The following is a 16738-nucleotide window of genomic DNA, read 5'->3' on the forward strand; positions in this document are numbered from 1 at the left end:
GAGATTTATGCATGTATCATATGATGAGCTGCCAAATATTGTTATAGACAAACATCTTGGTCGACAAAAAAATCTTTAATTTGAAAAGAATTTAATTAGGCATGAATTCTATTATTCAAACTAATTCAAATATGAATTGGATTTGCATAGTGATTTTCAATCCAACTGCAACTCTAGGTGTGATGATCAACATAGTTTAGAAATAACTGAGAACCATCTTAGATTAGGGTTGTGAATTAGTCGAATCCATGGTATATTTGCATATGTACTCAATAAGAAATTTTGAATTCAATTTCGGATTTGGATTTATAAAAAATAAGTAAGCTCTGAACTCCAATCTCAACTCAATTAGTAATCCGATTCGAGGTTTACTTTTATAATAATAGTTTATGGTAGATTATAACATGAAAGGAGCACAATTTGAAGTGAGTGATTGATTTGAGAAATATCAATCACTTTTCCAATATGTTTAAATTTCTAATTATATTGAGTTTGACTAAAATATAATAAAAATCTACATATTTATTGGGATTTTAGAACTCATATAGCAACGATGAGAGTTAAGGAGAGCATGCATAAGAAAAAGATATAAATCAAATATGAAGCAAAAAAAAAAAAAACTCAAATCATGTAGCTAATTTTCTCTATGGTTCTATATTTGTATATACTCTATATACATTGTTTATTTTTCACTATTCAAGTTACATCCAAAGTTCAATCCAACAAAAAAAATCGAATGTGTAGAATATAAATTTGATCCAATAAAATTATTAAAAACTTAATTGAAATATATATTAATTATTATAAAATAATTAGATAAGATTATTAAGTTTTTTGGGATCATTTGCAATCCTACCTTGGATCTGTTGAAGATAGGAAATTGATGATGTCAAACCCGATCGGCCGGAAGTTACTCAAGTATTGCAAATTTTGTTTTACCTATCCCCCCTTTCCTCTTAGCCATGGTCTTTCTCTCCTTCTCTGCTCTTACAAAACTCGATGCTTTTTTTTTAACCCCTTCTCGATTTGGTTAATGGTTATGTACATATCATAATAGAGTCCCACATTTGGACATTATTTATTTTTGAGTTTTTTGTATGAATATCCTCCTAAATATCGAACTTTACATGAATACCCTTCCTAAAATTAATATTTGCATGTATACCCTCATAAAATACTTGTTTTGTTATTTTACCTTTTTTTTATTCTTATTTTTACATATGTGCCCATGCTATTTAATACCATTAAAAAATTAATAGTAAATATTGTTAATAGGTAGATGTGCAAAAAAAATATATTTATAAAGCGATCACAATAGAAAACAAAAACATAATTTCAAAATTATATTTTATTTTTTATTAATATAAATATGATTTTTATTAATGGTACTATAAGAATCGTTATATCATTTATGTAAAAATAATATTTTATAAAAGTATAGAAATAAATATAAATTTTAAAAAATATTTATATAAATTTAAATTTTTAGTAGGGTGTTCCTGAAAAAGAAAACCCATAATTTTTTAAGTCTGTTTCTACATAAGCGCCATGGTCCGTTGCGAGTCGGCGATGCCATTCGCACTCCCTGGGACTGTTGGTTTTCAGGCGAAATCCTCGCATCCGATATAAATATATATATTGATAATTTTGTTAAAGAAAAACTATTTGCAGGGAGATATTTACATGGAAATCTGAGCCCAGAAAAAAAAAACACCCTTCTTTCCACCTTTCTCTAGTTCTCTCCTTATTTCTAATAAATTCTCGAAAACCTAACCCTAATTTGTTATAATTCTGTTTTCTTAATCTCGAGGCCATGGCAGAGCCCGGCGAGACCTCTGCTTCGTCTCCTCCTCCGTCCAATCTGACGAAGGCGAAGCCGGTTGTCGTTAGGGTTAAGAGAAAGCCTTCTCAGGCGAGACTCGATGCCTTCTGTGAGTTTTTATCTTGTTTTTCCCTCTCTCTCGTTTTCTGTATTTCTTTTTTGTTTCCAGCTTTAATCTTCTCGAGTTTACTCGCTTTTACGAAGTACATCGCATTATTTTGATTGTGGAGCTTCTTTTGGTGTTGTTTCCAGGGTTGGAGATCAATGAAAGGCCGCTTAAAAGGGCCTTGGTGGATCTTGGAAGCCTCTCCATCTCCGATTCCTCCACGGGAAAAGGCACTTCAGACCTTCAATGCTCTGTTGGCTCGGCCTCTAAAACTTTCATCCTGTGCTTCATGTCATAAAACCATGTCCTTCCTGTTCTAGGATCTCAGGCAAATTTAGTGTAATCAGTCGACCAGATGGACCATTAATGCTTGGATGAAAGCTCTAGCTGCCATTGCCCACTGACTTCTATAGTGACATGAAAGCATAATTAATATATGCAATTTCACAGTTTGATGCCCTATGCCTTTCTAGATAGTTTATCTAAAATCCGCATTATGATAAGGTAGCTATACAAATATGGAAAAATTCTTCTAAAGTAACTGAAAAATATCTTCCAAAAGTTTTGACATGGATTTAGACTTCTTGTTTTAAGATTTCAGTTACTTTGCTATGTTAAGCCTTGGATTTTTTTATTTTTTCATGTACAACAAGATTTTAGGTACCGTGCATCCTAAATACTTGCAGTAATTTGCATATATGCATGTGTACAAGCATGTGTTAGTGCATGTTTTCTTAATCCATTGATTTGAATCCAAAATACTTGCCAGATTTATATGTTGTGTGATCTTATGCCTATAATTCAGAGATTTGATGAGAATCTTTTTCTTTCCCCTTTTTTGTTGTTTCTTATATGACACGTCTAGTGTTAATATTTTGTGATTATTAAGAGGAAATAGGATGGGTGCTGACAAAAGACATCATAAGTGATTCCCTGTAACAATAAAATGGAAAGAGTTAAAATACTAAAAGGAAACTTTGGTTGAGGAGTGGAAATATTGGACCAGAAGCATTTAGACTTTGATGTTTTCAAATAGTATTCAGTTTGTGGCTTTTCTGCATGACTTTCATGATCTTTCTCTTTGTTCATTCTTTTGTATTTCTTCTTTGCTTGCATGCAGTCCACGAGGAGTCAAGAACAAAGAAGCTATTGGTGCAACATGTTGAGACTATGAGGCACTCTGAAGCCATTAAAGATGTTTTGCATTCTTTTCTGGTTGGCATCACATCTTTCTTCTTCTTAATATATTTTCTTGCATATTGTCTTCTAAACATGCCAACCAGATAATATTCTACTTATGGGGTTATATATGTTGGTTAAAGGAGTAACTATGTCATGCCATTCTTATTTTGCTGATTAAAGTTATTTATGGAAAATGAAATATGTTTTTCAATGCCTGTAAACTGATGCAATTATTCCATACGCGAACTTGGGAATTGATTATATTAAATCATTCTCTAGGAGAACTAAATATAGTTCCTTCAAATATGCTGGTTTCAACTTGATCTTTTTTCCCACAATAGACTGTCTTTTGAAAATTTTTGCCCTTAACATATCCAGAAGCTGCTCCAAAACCAAGGTGTCTTTTGATATTTCATGTCAGACCAATCCGTGGATGGCATTACATATGTTAGAACAATTGGTCTCTAGTCGATTAAAATGGTCTGTTTTGCCTGCATAAAGAAATTAAGTGCCAGGAAAGTTCAGTTATCATTTACCTTCTTTCAGTTGGCTCGAGCTGCATTTTTGAAACTGCAAATTCAGCTGGCTTGATTGGAGTTTAAGGTTATTGGCAGGAGAAATGGGAAATTTTTTGCTGGTATCTAGAGAGGTTACAAGTTGGAATATGGTTGTGCTTGGTTAGTCTTTTCTCTCTCTCTCTCTCTCTCTTTGAATTATGTTGCACTAGGGACATCCCATGTAGATTTGTTTGGAACTGTTGCCGAGTTCACGCAGTCTTGTCCCTTGAATAAATACTTTCTGGAGCAAGAAGGGAAATTCCTAATAGATTCTTTATTCGAAAAAATGTGCAAACTTGCTGTGAGTTTATCCCAAGTTAATGCATGCTTGACAAAATCTGTCATACATGTGCCACTGCAATTTAAGTAAGAGTACAACTTGCTCGAATAGGTATGTTTTCATGCTTTAGTGGTCTTTCCATGATCAGCTGCGTATTGGCATCATCCCTTATTTACATCCTAGCTCTTTGCCATCATTTGAAAAGCTGCCACCCGAATTAATTTTGTTAGTTCATTGGCTTTGTTTTACAAAAGAATGGAGATGATTTTGATCCTATGTCATGTGGAGTTGGATGAACATGGCAAAAATGTGATTTGAAGTGGGACAAAACTCATGAACATATGAACATATGTAGAAACTAGCAGCACAATTTTCACATTTAATGGAAAATGAACATATGTAGAAACTAGCACACAACTTTGTAGTTTTAAGATTCACTTTGTACATGATTGAATGACCGTAAAACTGGTTGAAGTTGTTTGCTCACGAGCTTTGTAGTCCAGAAACCCCAAAATAGGAGGGGGGCATGCTTCACTGTAACACAAAACACCTCCTTATGGTCATGTTTACCATCCTTTGCCACTTGTCCCCTCCCACTGGCCTCCCTACATTCAACCCAAGCCTTCATGCATACTGCCACTATCCCACTCCCGAATTCCTTATATGCAGGAACTTAATAGATACACTCCCTTTCTTCCTAACAGAACTGGTCCACACACTCGCATGTGTGCACACAATGCTTTTTAGAATTGAGTATTTTATAAATCCATATCTCACATCAGTTTTCAGGTCTGGATGGTTGTTTTCAAAATTGAATCTTACAAATCATTGAATGTATTTCTAAGATACAAACATGCCAACTAGAATCAATCTGATGTAGATCCAACCATGACAATTTTCCCCCGACCCAAAAAAAGAAAAGTTGCAACCCATATTTTCCCTATTGCTTAGGGTGAAAATTCTTTGTATGGAAACTATTGCAGTCAAAGATTGCAATAAAGGCAGCTTACTTTGCAAACGCATCATGTCAATATAAAAAATTGAGTTCAATGAAGAAAATCTCATCACATGGGGACTGACAATGAATAAATGAGATTAAAAGAAGCCGTTGAAGTCAAGCCGGTAAATGGATAGTCTCCTATACTAATTCTTTACAACAAAGGGGGTCCTTATTGTTGGATCTTCAAATGAAGAGGTCTAGCTAAGTGACTGGTCACATAGAGGACCTTAGCCTTGTGTCTACAATGATAAAGAAATAGGAAGGATTTGGTTAATTTTATGTGGCAACTCCCAGGGTAAGGAAGTTTTTCTAGGTTGGTATAATTTCACGTTCTTTTCTTCTTTCATTAGAAGTTCTTCTTTGAATGAAATATTGCTTAGATATTCCACTATTGTATTGATCTAGAAATCAATAACAAGCTTTTTTATAACCGAAATCAGTGAAACTCCTGTAGTCAATCCCATTATTGTACATTTAAGTTCTTGTATTACGAATCTTACATGCTGAAAGCAGATCTGAGGGTGGTATAGAGCCAAAAGAACAAAGATTGGTTGATACAAAACTGAAATAGGTAGTTCATGTGCTTCAGATAGATAGTTCATGTGCTTCAGGTAGGTAGGTAGAACTTGAATCAAGTTTTTGGGTGCTTAATCCGATTGTTTTGGGGGAGAATCCAGAGATAAATAATCTGTTCGACAAATTTCTAAAAAGGAAGCAAATTTTAATATCTTGTGTCATAAATATGATGGTAACTTGCATTTGCTTGCCTTTGTGTTTGTTTTTCTCTGTTATCATTGATGTTTCCATTTAATGGCTATAATTAAAGAAAATGTTACGCATATGATTTCCTGTTTAACTAAAATGATGCTTGTTATGAGACTGTAGCATTTAATGCTGAAAATGCTATTCCTTAATATTTTTAACTTTTAATTATGATTATCCAATATAGCGTGCACTTTGTTGGAAGTCAGATTAAACTTGTTATTCTTGTATTTTCTTGTTTTACTTTCTCTGCGATCTTGATGCTTGAGTGACTTTTGAGAAACGCAAACATATGGACAAGCACACTTACTTATTTTCTGTTGTTTTTATCTTGTCTGTCTTATTTTCTTCTTTGAACCTTGAAAATTTTTTCCCCTTCTGGCACTGTCATGCGGTGTTGAGCAAATCCATAAATGGCCTTGCAGACATGTATGTGACTGTTTATTTTTTCTTCTTTTTTTTTCAAGCAACCCGGTTCTAGTGGTTCAAAAGAGTTCAAAAGGAAGATCGAAGAGCGGAGGAGTGCACATAAACAAGATAAAGTAAGTATAACACCTATTTCTATCTGTTTATTGGAAGGTGAGGGACCTTTAACCCCTCTTTTTCTGTTATCTCATGACTTTTTGTCCCTCATAAGGAGATTTGATTGATATTGGATGCCAGGCCTGGTCCATATACAAGTCAGACTACAGGTGGTCATACATGCTCCATTTTGAACCTGGGAATGATAGCCTATTCTGACCTCAAAACCAAATCAATATATCCTTAGCTTGTGTATGTTTGCTCTGGGCTGCTGGTCAAACAAGATTTCTTCTTGGTTGGTTGACCTGATAAATTTTTCAACCGTCTAACGGTCTGTTTAGATGCTTCTAAAGCCCTGCAAGATTAGTGGATTGGGCAGCCCATTTAAGCATCGCTCTATTAACCAAACACCTCCCAATCTAAATTTTTTGGGGGTCTTTTTTAACTTCCAGCAGTCCAACGGCTAGGATTTGGGACTGGGATTTGGGCAGGTCCTTAGAAGATGCAAGCTAGACAAGCCAGCAGGCCCAATTCCTGCATGATTTTCAACCCAATCCTGTAAGAATATCCAAACAGGCCCTTAAGTTGTCTGGAAATGCAAATAAATATAGTCCATGCCCACATGCTATTCGAGCTAGGGCTGGCACATACCGAGCTTAAAAGAGAACCTAAGAATAAACCTAAGACTGACCTGTAACCCAAATGGATATAGCAAGAGCTGGTCCATATGCATCTTGAACTGATGGGCATTAAAACTGTTCTGGCTTGATGTACTGAATTTTGTCAAATGTAACCTCATATATGATATCACTACATCCTAATATTGTTTATTATATATGCCTGAAAAAACTAAATGCAATAATGGAAGTATGACCAGTTAGTACCTAAAATATTGGTCAGGAACATGATAGACATATGTCTCAGACATGATATACATGTCTCAAACTTGTACATATATATCCGGGCGTATGGTTGACTTTGCCGGGGGTGGGGGGAGATGAGAACCTTAAATCTTTCGAGTCCTCGGCTTTTATGCACCAGATTTTGTTAACCATCTACCTGTTGCTGACTCTGAGAATTTTCTCTTTGTTTATATTTTTAATTAGATGAGTCAGGGGAATCTGTCCCCACAACCTCAAATCAGAAATATCTTTGTCAATCAATGAAAATATGGGTTCTTGCCTTTTTAGTTTTGGCTGCTATTTTCCAGTAGTCTCTTTTAACAGGTGTGTTGAGAAGGGGGAACCAACTCCAAGTTGGCCTTTTATTATCTCCCTTTTTTGCCTTTACTGGGTCAGTGTTTTTCTGATGTTTAGTTTGTCGGTTTAGTTTCAGTAATTGAAATATTTAATTCACCTGTGAGTATTAATAATTTGTAATTTTTTTCCAGCAGAAGCAAGATCAGTTGCGGTCTGCAGCTATACAAAAGCATGAGGTACATTTCAATTTACTTAAACATTTTTCTCTTTCCAGTGATTAGTTGTGTAATTTATTACAGTTAGCTACTCCATATAACCTCTTTATGATGCATGGTACTTGTTTCCTATAGGAGTGATGGAAAATTAATCTCCTTCATGTATTGGATCTGTCCTTATTAATGCATTCGAAGATATTTAGTATTCCTCAACACTCTATTAAGAAATTTTTCTTGCTTTGTTACACTCGTTCACCATCACCATGGTTCATTATTTTAGTGGGGAAATGATCAGAAATTAAAATTAGTCTGACCAGTGGATTTACATGCATATGGGTTAAGTGATGCGTATACACACACACACACACACTCCTTGCATCTGGTAAGATAATTGGAATTTGCAAGAATCATTCAGCAGGAAGAAGTACTTGATTACTGTCTTATTATATGTCAATCTTATATGTCAGTGGAGAGAAAGTATTCCAACATCTAGGTTCAGTATAAGATTGACTATTTGCCTTTTTTTTTGTTCCTAGGATCTAGCAAGAAATGCTCGTTTTGAACAAATATGGAAGAGCAGAAGGGGCCGCACAGATCCAGATGAGGATTCCTTGCGTGAATTATGCCATCTTTATGATGTTGTTCAAGTTGATGTTGAGGATATGACATCTAGGAAGGTGCAAAAGCCAGAGTAAGTTGTATTTTTACATTTATCCCATTTTTTTGGTAATATCTTTGTCTTCATAATTACTAAAACTTGATTTTCATGCAGAGTTTCCGAACTTGAAGATAATGCTATTTTGTGTAACTATCTGCCACTGATAAGGGAATATCTTCCAACAGCTGCTGTGGAGATAGAATCTGATATTCGTGCTTATGCATCCAGAGAAGGTAAACTCTAATATCTTAAAGTTATACTGACATCCTCAAGTTTTTACTTATAAATTTTAAGCATACTTCTGTGATTCCCTGATCATCAATAGGATTCCAACTAAGCCTTCCAGATTATAATTATAGATTTAAAACTATCAAGGCTTTTGAAATACTTTGTTTGAAAAACACTAAATCTACACGTGCATTAGGTGAGAACAACACATGGGTAATGTGAAGCACGCCCTTTGCCACTTAAGTTGTGGGTCTCATGTGAGTTAGATGTGGAGCTGCCAAAAGAAGGATGAGTTTCTGGTTTACATTGCACTCAGGCAGCTAATGCATGATGGTCCAGTATCGTCTATTTTATACTTACTTCCACTAGATTCATTGATTTAATGGGGACAAAAATTTTAAAACCAATCTTTGCGTTGTAGCAGCTAGGAATGACAGGAAGACCTAGGATGACATGGATGAAGGTTTGAGGAAGGATTTGGAAAAGCTTGTGCTGACATAAATTTAAAGCCCTCAATTTTAATGGTGGCGGTATGATATTTGAAAGCTAACAAATGCTTGTGTTGATATAAATTTAAAGCCCTCATATGACATGGTAAGATATTCGAAAGCCCTCAATATTTGGGTTCTGGTTTGGTGGGCCAGGTTGAGTGAGAGTGGGAGAGGAGTTCCTTGTGGGTTTAATCTAACAACAAAAGTAACCTTATGCACCAAATTGAACTCAACAATTAATAGCTAGTAAGTTATTTTAAATCCAACCATGAATTTTAAATCCAACCATGAATAGTTAGGGGTAGGTCTTTTTACTGCTGTTGCTTCTACAAAATGAACAAACGGTAGGAGTGGGTCTAATAGGATTGATCTTACAAAGAAAACAAACCATGGCAGCATTAAAATTTAATGTATCAATAAATTACATTTAGGTCTATGAGGCTAAAAATGGGTGGCCTAGTGCATGAGTTCCCACCATTTTAGGGTCTAGGGAGGGTTAGATGTCCGTAGCTTTACCCCACATGCAGAGAGGCTGTTTCCATACTCCAAATCTATGACAACCATGTCACAATGGTGCAACCTTACTATTGTGCCAAAGCTTACCTTCATTAAGGTATTATGAAGCTAGCGGTGAATATTTGAGATCAGGTTCCTTTACTGTGCTTAGCTTAGCTATATAAAATAAGAAAACAAACCCTGGTGGTGAATGGTGGATTCCTTATAGGATTACTCTACTAAAGAAAACAAACCCTGGTGGCACTACATTGTAATGTAGCAATGATTCGCTATTAAGGCACTTAAAGCTGGCGATGAGTAGTTTGGATCGGGTTCTTTATTGTTTTTGGTTAATATTACATAGGGTGTGGATGGGTTCCTATAGGACTTAATCTAATGGAGCAACCTAAATAATAGTGTAAAAAATTTATATTAGTGCTCGTGTTGGTAGTATTCTTGTTAGTTTTCTTATCGAGGGTGTCATCCCATCTGCACAAAATCCTATCTTTTAACTGTAACCATATTCAGTTCCTGCTGCTTAGAGCATCCTCTGAAGAAGTATGAACGTAATGGAGTGCAAGTATCCAGTAGCGACATCCAATTAACTAAAAATGGACCTTTTTGAAAGATTCTCTGATAATTTTCCAAAAGGCTTCCATATTCCCAATAATGTTATACATTCTGAGAAATGTCTATAATGTTATACCGTCCAAAAAAATGTTCTTTAGATTTATACTCCTAAGTCCTAACTCACATTTTTGTAAAACTAGTTTCTATAATTTGGGTGTCATGGACGTATGCTATTTTGGGAGTATTAATGCAGACAGACAAATATGTTATTCAGAAATTTGGAAATATATTGTCACCTGTTACATTCCTTTATGATAATTCTGTGCCTTGATGAATAGATAACTTTGTCTATGACTTGTACACTGTGGAGGATGGTTTGAATAGTAATGGGGAAGACAAAGCAACTGATTATCCACTGTAAGGAAACTTGATTCATGTCATTTTCTTTCTTTAATTTATATTATTTCAAAGTGGATTCTTTAAATAATATTGACATATGAATTGCCTTTCCAGGGTGCAAGTAAATGATGATGATGATGAGTATTATGATGGCCCCTTGCAGTTGGAATATGAAAGTGATGATTCAAATGGTCTGTCTGTTCTATTCCTTTCATCTATGTGCGCGTGGCATTGGAGTTTGATAACAAATTTCCTGTTTGGCCTGCAGCTGAAGATAATCCACGGAATGATTATCCTGATGAAGAGTCATCTAGGGATGATGAAGATGAGAATAGAGACCCTTTCAATGATTTAGAAGGTTCAGACTCTCAATATGAAGAAGAAATTGTTGATGTTGACGAAGAATCTGAGGACAACCAGAGATTTGAATATAGTGGAGACCAACATTATACCTATCCAAAAAAACAAGCTTGATAAGATCTGTAATACCGAGTTTTTGTGATGATGCATGCCTTATTACCAATGTATCGTCCAATTTGCAATCATTTTTGTGAATCTCTGATTGCACACTCCTTCAATTAAACCTTATTTACAAAGTATGATATCAAAATTTAGTAGCTGGAAAAATACTGCCTTATCTGAAGCATATTGTTGAAAATTTTCTTTTGATAATATATTTGTCTATTGTTAAGGTTGCTCATGTCTTGCTGTACAAGAGCATGTTCTCGTTATGGTATACAATCAATGGGTTGAAAGTGTGTTCTCTAAATCAGTTGCTATTAGCTTTTGTTTTGATTGTCTTCCCATGAACATGAAAGAAAAAAATACAGCAACCCTCCCAGGACCACATAGAAAAGCAGGCCTAATACCACCCCACAGGCAATCACAATCTTCGTCATGAAAGAAATCCCATCTCGCCCATCTCTAGAAACCCTCACCTAATAACTGAACCCAGTTCCTTCCTCCACTTCTATGACACCCCCTACCAGTCCATAGAGATGACACACTTTCTCTGAGTCATTTCCACTGCCATTTGAATACCAAACAGCAGTTCCATGCATGAGTTCGCACAATCCTCCTCGCCAACATTGACCTTTGGAGATGGAGTCCTCTGAACGGTGTCGATTTTTTCCTGTTTCACCATCTCAACCTTTGAGGTGGCAAGACCGCATAACCCGTTGTAAATTCCCTCCTCTGTCTCCAACCTTATCTAGCATCCTTGGAATCTCAAATTGTTTGCGGAAGATCACAGAATTCAACTGCTCGATATGATGCTTCGAACTTTCCTCTACGAGCAGAATAGCAGTAAAGCTCCAAATATCCTCTACATCCCAGTTCTAAGAATCTGGCTGGTCCTCTGCCCATTGCTAAGGTTTGCCTGATCTTCCGATTGTTCCGGTTGTTTTTATCGAAAATCTTTAGCCCCTTGGAACTTAATATGGTGGAAGCAATCCTCAGATCTTTTTTAGGCCTCAAATCTCAGTGGGCATACCCTTTTCCCTTCCAATTCAGATAAGTTACGGGCTTGTCGGCTTCAATTTCGAACGGGTACGATTTAGTAAGTCAGGTTCCGTGACACGCTGAGTCAAAATACATCATCTCGATATTGGTTTCTGCATCGGTGCTATCATGTTATTACGGTGGGTATCGAACTGCAATGGAGTCAAAGTTCGGTCCTTGCTCTTCTTTTTTTTTTTTTTTTGGTGGTTTCCCTTGGTAAGAGCGCAGTCTTCTGCGATCGCATCTTCGAGCGACCGCAGGCAATTGCGACCTAGGCAGTCCGTCCGAGAACGCTTCGACTCCCCCTCGGGAAGGAAAACCGCTTGCTTCGCGGAGCGTAAGCAACCACAGGGCGCTTTGGAACACAAATCCATCTCCGGATCCCTCTTCAGTCTTCTCCTCCATTATTCTCCCACTTCTCACCATTCCCAGATGAAGGCGGGCGGCAGGACACCGGATGGGTGCTCGAGAGGGCGAGGGATCCCTCGGGGTCGCGAATGGGTAGGCCAATTCGCTGATTTGGTAAAAGTTTCCTTTTTGATCTGATTTTGTTCTATTCGATACTAGAAGGGTGAGATTAGTTCTCATGGTGATGTTTTGATTGGTTTCTGGGTTCTGTTTCTTGAATTTGGGAAACATTTTGAGGTTTGGGTTGCGCTTGGCTGCATTTTGCAAGGAAAGTCGGTTTTTTGTGTAGGATTATGGGAATTAGGGCTTGGAGAACTGTAAAAAGTCGTTCTTTTATACTTGCTAGAGTATTGATTTGGAGTTCTAGAGCAAAATCTGGTTTTTCCTTTGGATGTAAAACGATTTCTTTTGCTGAAATGCGATTTCTTGAGGAATGCCATGCGAAATTTCGAACTGGATGGGGGAAAAAATAGCGCCTTTTGAACATTTTCTCTTGCCTTCTCATTGAATTTTTTTCTTTTAACTTGCAGAATATAGATTAGGACATTTGGAGGGGGTTAGGAACATTCTGGTTTTTCTGCATGCGGTATTTAGTGTAGATTTTGTTTTGATTTCTTTTCTAGTTCACATTCACTGTACCTGTTAATGTAGTGTTATGAATTTTTGTGACTGCATGCGCAGTCGATTCTTGTTCTGTGCTTCTGCTAATTCTCTGAAATAGAGAATTCAATAACCTGACATTGAGTGTGTTAGGAACTTTTTGCCTGTGAGCACTTCAGTATGAAAAATGAATCATGAAGGTAGTGCTGAAATGCTGATGCATTGTTGGCAGGACTATGTCCTCTAATGATAGTCTTCTGATAATTTAACTAGTTTTGCGTAATCTTGTTATTGGATTCAATTGTATGACATGGCTGAGATGTTATGAGGTCCTAAGTCAAAAGGCCCACCGGCCCAAAGTTTCTTCTACAATGCTGTTTTTTTCAAGTATACTAGACGTGATAGGTTTTCTGCACAAGAAAAGGAATCCTATATTTCTTTTATTATGTTTTTATCCATCATGGGAAAAGAGGTGCTGATGAGAACTTTTACCACTTGTTGATCTGAAGCTTCAAGGAAGAGAAAAGAGGATTTTGTTTATAGAACACTTAACGGCGCCATGAAAGCAGTGTTGCGCAGCACAAAAGTGAAACGGGATTTAAATAGTTTGGTGATTCGATGAGGCTGCTAGGAGTCCTCGAAAGAAGCAAATAGATTGGTAAAAAATGATCAGGAACCAAAATAGAAGCCCATGATTGGGAACTTCATGATGGTTTTCTCCACAATGACCACTTTGTAAGCTATGATTATTGCATCAGCTTTAGGGTTGCTGGTTTTACTTTTGTCTATGCTTCGCTGGCCGAATTCATACCTCACGATCCATTACTTTAGAATGAAGTTAGTGCATCTATTCTTACTTCAAATGTTTAGGTTCGGAATAACAAGAAGATGATTTCTCTAAAAAAAAGGAAATAAAAAAAAGATGCATGTTTGCAATGACTTTAATATAATTACATTCATCACTGCTATACCATCTTGTGCATATCAGTCATAATGTCATAAAAAATTAGTTGTGCTACAGTACCAATGGCTTAAATGCTTTTAATGAAATTTTGGATTGGAATTATAGGCATCTAGTGGCAAGCCTTCCGTGTGTTGGGATGATAGGGATTCCGTTTCCTCTTCCAGAGGTCTTAGGGACAAAACTCCACCAATTGTCAGACCAGAGCAGGGAGGAGTTTCTTCAGGGAAAGTGCGGGATAAGAATACTGCAGAACATTCTAACTGTGGTCCAGATATATGCCCTTTTGACATCTGCACGGGAGATATCATAGGCCCTGTTAAGCTAAATCTTTCTCTACTTCAAGTCAATAGAGAAAAAAGAAGGGAACGTGAACTCTCAAAGAATGTTCCTCAGCACAGATATTTAGGACCTGGGATGGTCCTATTAAAGAACTTTATAAGCCATCAAGATCAGGTAATTTTTAATCATGTAAATCATTCTTCTTTGTTTCTTTGAAATTATTGAATCAGCCTTGCCCTAAATTTGTTTATGTGGCGTCATCAGAAGTTTAGATTTGATTTATGCAAGTTTTGTTTATTCAATGAATTAGGTCCATATTATTAAACTATGCCGAGAACTTGGTCTTGGTTTAGGGGGATTCTACAGACCAGGTTACAGGGATGGTGCGAAGTTACATTTGCAGATGATGTGCCTGGGCAAGAATTGGGATCCAGAGTCAAGGTTATATGGAGTTAAACGCCCATTTGATGGTGCTGTACCACCCAAAATTCCTGAAGAATTTAAGAATTTGGTTGAAGGTGCTTTTCAAGCGTCTCATGACTTTGTAAGGCAAAACAGTAAAAGTGATAAAAGTGTCGAAGATGAACTTCCATGGATGTTGCCTGATATCTGCCTTGTCAACTTTTATAGCAACGATGGAAGGCTTGGCCTTCACCAGGTACGTACATGAGTTGCCTGTTAATTGTAGTGTCGAAAACAATTCATCTGTTTATTCAACATGCAACTTTTTGAGTATCCATTACCATAGTTCTGATGTAAAGCATATATTAGTACATTACAGCAATACAGATATGTGTAAAACTCATAAAGGTAATAAAATTCACTGGATTTTCAAATTTCTCACAAGTTTGAATGTAGTCACCATCACTCTCTCTAATAAAAAAAAAGACTTCAAGTGTATATTATGTGGTATTGGTTAAAACATAATCAATTTTTGAGACTATATTCTTCTTAGTTTCTCTTTTGTCTTCACTACAGAAAGATAGCAAGGTCTTACTGTTGGCTTTACATTTAATGGACCATGATTAAGCTTCTTAGATTCCTAGCATTAGCACTTTGAACCACTCTGTCAATCAATTTCTAAGTATCGTTAGGGAATCCCCTCCCACCCACCCACCAACCCTCCCCACCCCACCGGAAAGAAAAAAATACGTTTCAGAATTGTCTGTGTTTCAAATGAAGTTGACTTCTTTATAAAGATACCAAACTTTTATTTTCTAGATTTGTATATCAATATCACCCATTCTCCTTATGTAAAATCTGATGTTTCTATTCATCCTCCCTTATAGTGTTACAGCTCAAAATTTCACTTAAAAAGTTTAGCCGGAAGGTATTATTTAGGTTTCTTAGCTCTATATAAGTGCTCAAGATTTACCCAATGCATAGCCAATATGAGACTAAATACATATCCGCATGGATCCTCACATACGTTTTTCGTTTAAGCCATAGTATTTTCGCCATTCTAAGGATCTCCATTCAAATTTAATTACAAGCATTACAATCGGCCTATGGTCAACCCCAATGGGTCCATGCTGCAGTGCCCCCTAGTCCACATATGCCATGGGCAGGGTTCGCTCTAATACCATTTGTAATATCTCAAGACCTCACTCAATAAAGCTAGATGGAAGGCATTTTTTGGGTTCTATCAAAAAAAAATTATTTTCATTTACTTGTAGTGAAGAAGTGATTTAACATTCTAGTTACTCAATGCAATTCCCTCTGTCATTATGCAGGACAGAGACGAGAGCAAAGACAGTCTTCATAAAGGATTACCTGTTGTTTCCTTCTCTTTGGGCAATTCTGCTGAATTCCTGTATGGAGCCGAGAGAGATGTTGATATGGCTGAAAAGGTTGTACTTGAATCTGGTGATGTTTTATTAATTGGTGGCAAGTCCAGGCTTATATTTCATGGAGTGTCATGTGTTCGGGTCGACACAGCACCTAAGCGCCTGATTGAGGAGACCAAGCTCAAGCCTGGACGCCTCAATCTCACATTCAGGCAATATTAACATGCATGTTTCTTTTGGGCTCTGCAGCTGACATAGATAGTTTCCTAGTCTTTTTTTCGAAACATGATATGACTTTGTTTGCATCATGTCCTGTGTTTACTTAGATTAAAATTTAACTAAACTAGATGTTCTCATTTTACTTGAATTCGGTTGAACTTTATTATTTTTTTCTTACTGGAGAAACTTGATTTGTTACTGGTCAAGCTTTTGCTCAATAACTGGCAAAACTACTACAATCTTAATCAACCCCCTTCTCGGAGCGAAAGGTCACTGGTTAAAATGACTGTTGGATTTCCAAAGAAAAAAGAAACTTTTGGAAGCCTGCCCAAAAGAAAGGACCGTTGGAAATTGGGCATTACAGCATTCAAGAAAAATTAAAAGTTAGAAGAAAATGAGTGTGTTTAAAATGTCTTATTCATGACTCTTACTCCTAGTTATGGAATTATGGCAGACCTTACAGATGATCACCAGAAGTTTGATGCTTATTAACCG

General features: G+C 36.4%; 2 protein-coding genes across 4 annotated transcripts; both read left to right on the forward strand.

Annotated features, from left to right (window-relative positions):
• Positions 1-1573: 1573 nt before the first annotated feature.
• Positions 1574-11186, forward strand: LOC103714396 (RNA-directed DNA methylation 4). 2 transcript variants are annotated; one of them, XM_008801630.4, is made up of 10 exons: positions 1574-1931; positions 2075-2158; positions 3049-3143; positions 6177-6251; positions 7622-7666; positions 8182-8336; positions 8418-8536; positions 10426-10504; positions 10601-10677; positions 10755-11186. In XM_008801630.4, the coding sequence occupies exons 1-10, from the start codon at positions 1814-1816 to the stop codon at positions 10958-10960; spliced, it is 1053 nt and encodes a 350-aa protein (XP_008799852.2). In that variant the 5' UTR covers positions 1574-1813; the 3' UTR covers positions 10961-11186. The 2 variants fall into 2 exon arrangements, with proteins under 2 accessions (XP_008799852.2, XP_008799853.2); XM_008801631.4 differs by having other exon boundaries at positions 7625-7666.
• Positions 11187-12201: 1015 nt separating this feature from the next.
• On the forward strand, positions 12202-16441 carry LOC103714395 (alpha-ketoglutarate-dependent dioxygenase AlkB-like). 2 transcript variants are annotated; one of them, XM_039124919.1, is made up of 4 exons: positions 12202-12508; positions 14064-14411; positions 14548-14895; positions 15971-16441. In XM_039124919.1, exons 1-4 carry the CDS (start codon positions 12419-12421, stop codon positions 16244-16246), a joined length of 1062 nt encoding a protein of 353 aa, XP_038980847.1. In that variant the 5' UTR covers positions 12202-12418; the 3' UTR covers positions 16247-16441. The 2 variants fall into 2 exon arrangements, with proteins under 2 accessions (XP_038980847.1, XP_008799851.2); XM_008801629.3 differs by having other exon boundaries at positions 12205-12487.
• Positions 16442-16738: the final 297 nt, after the last annotated feature.

The sequence above is a fragment of the Phoenix dactylifera genome, chromosome 3, assembly GCF_009389715.1.
Source record: "Phoenix dactylifera cultivar Barhee BC4 chromosome 3, palm_55x_up_171113_PBpolish2nd_filt_p, whole genome shotgun sequence".
Taxonomy (NCBI): Eukaryota; Viridiplantae; Streptophyta; class Magnoliopsida; order Arecales; family Arecaceae; genus Phoenix; species Phoenix dactylifera.

What these genes read in the sequence shown, in the direction of transcription:
- LOC103714396 (XM_008801630.4), top strand. Translation starts at nt 1,814, where the DNA reads ATGGCAGAGCCCGGCGAGACCTCTGCTTCGTCTCCTCCTCCGTCCAAT. An exon ending in CAGCTATACAAAAGCATGAG is followed by an intron (nt 7,667 to 8,181) that starts GTACATTTCAAT and finishes TTTTGTTCCTAG; the next exon opens with GATCTAGCAAGAAATGCTCG. An exon ending in TGAAAGTGATGATTCAAATG is followed by an intron (nt 10,678 to 10,754) that starts GTCTGTCTGTTC and finishes TTTGGCCTGCAG; the next exon opens with CTGAAGATAATCCACGGAAT.
- LOC103714395 (XM_039124919.1), top strand. Translation starts at nt 12,419, where the DNA reads ATGAAGGCGGGCGGCAGGACACCGGATGGGTGCTCGAGAGGGCGAGGG. An exon ending in TAGGCCAATTCGCTGATTTG is followed by an intron (nt 12,509 to 14,063) that starts GTAAAAGTTTCC and finishes TTGGAATTATAG; the next exon opens with GCATCTAGTGGCAAGCCTTC. An exon ending in GAAGGCTTGGCCTTCACCAG is followed by an intron (nt 14,896 to 15,970) that starts GTACGTACATGA and finishes GTCATTATGCAG; the next exon opens with GACAGAGACGAGAGCAAAGA.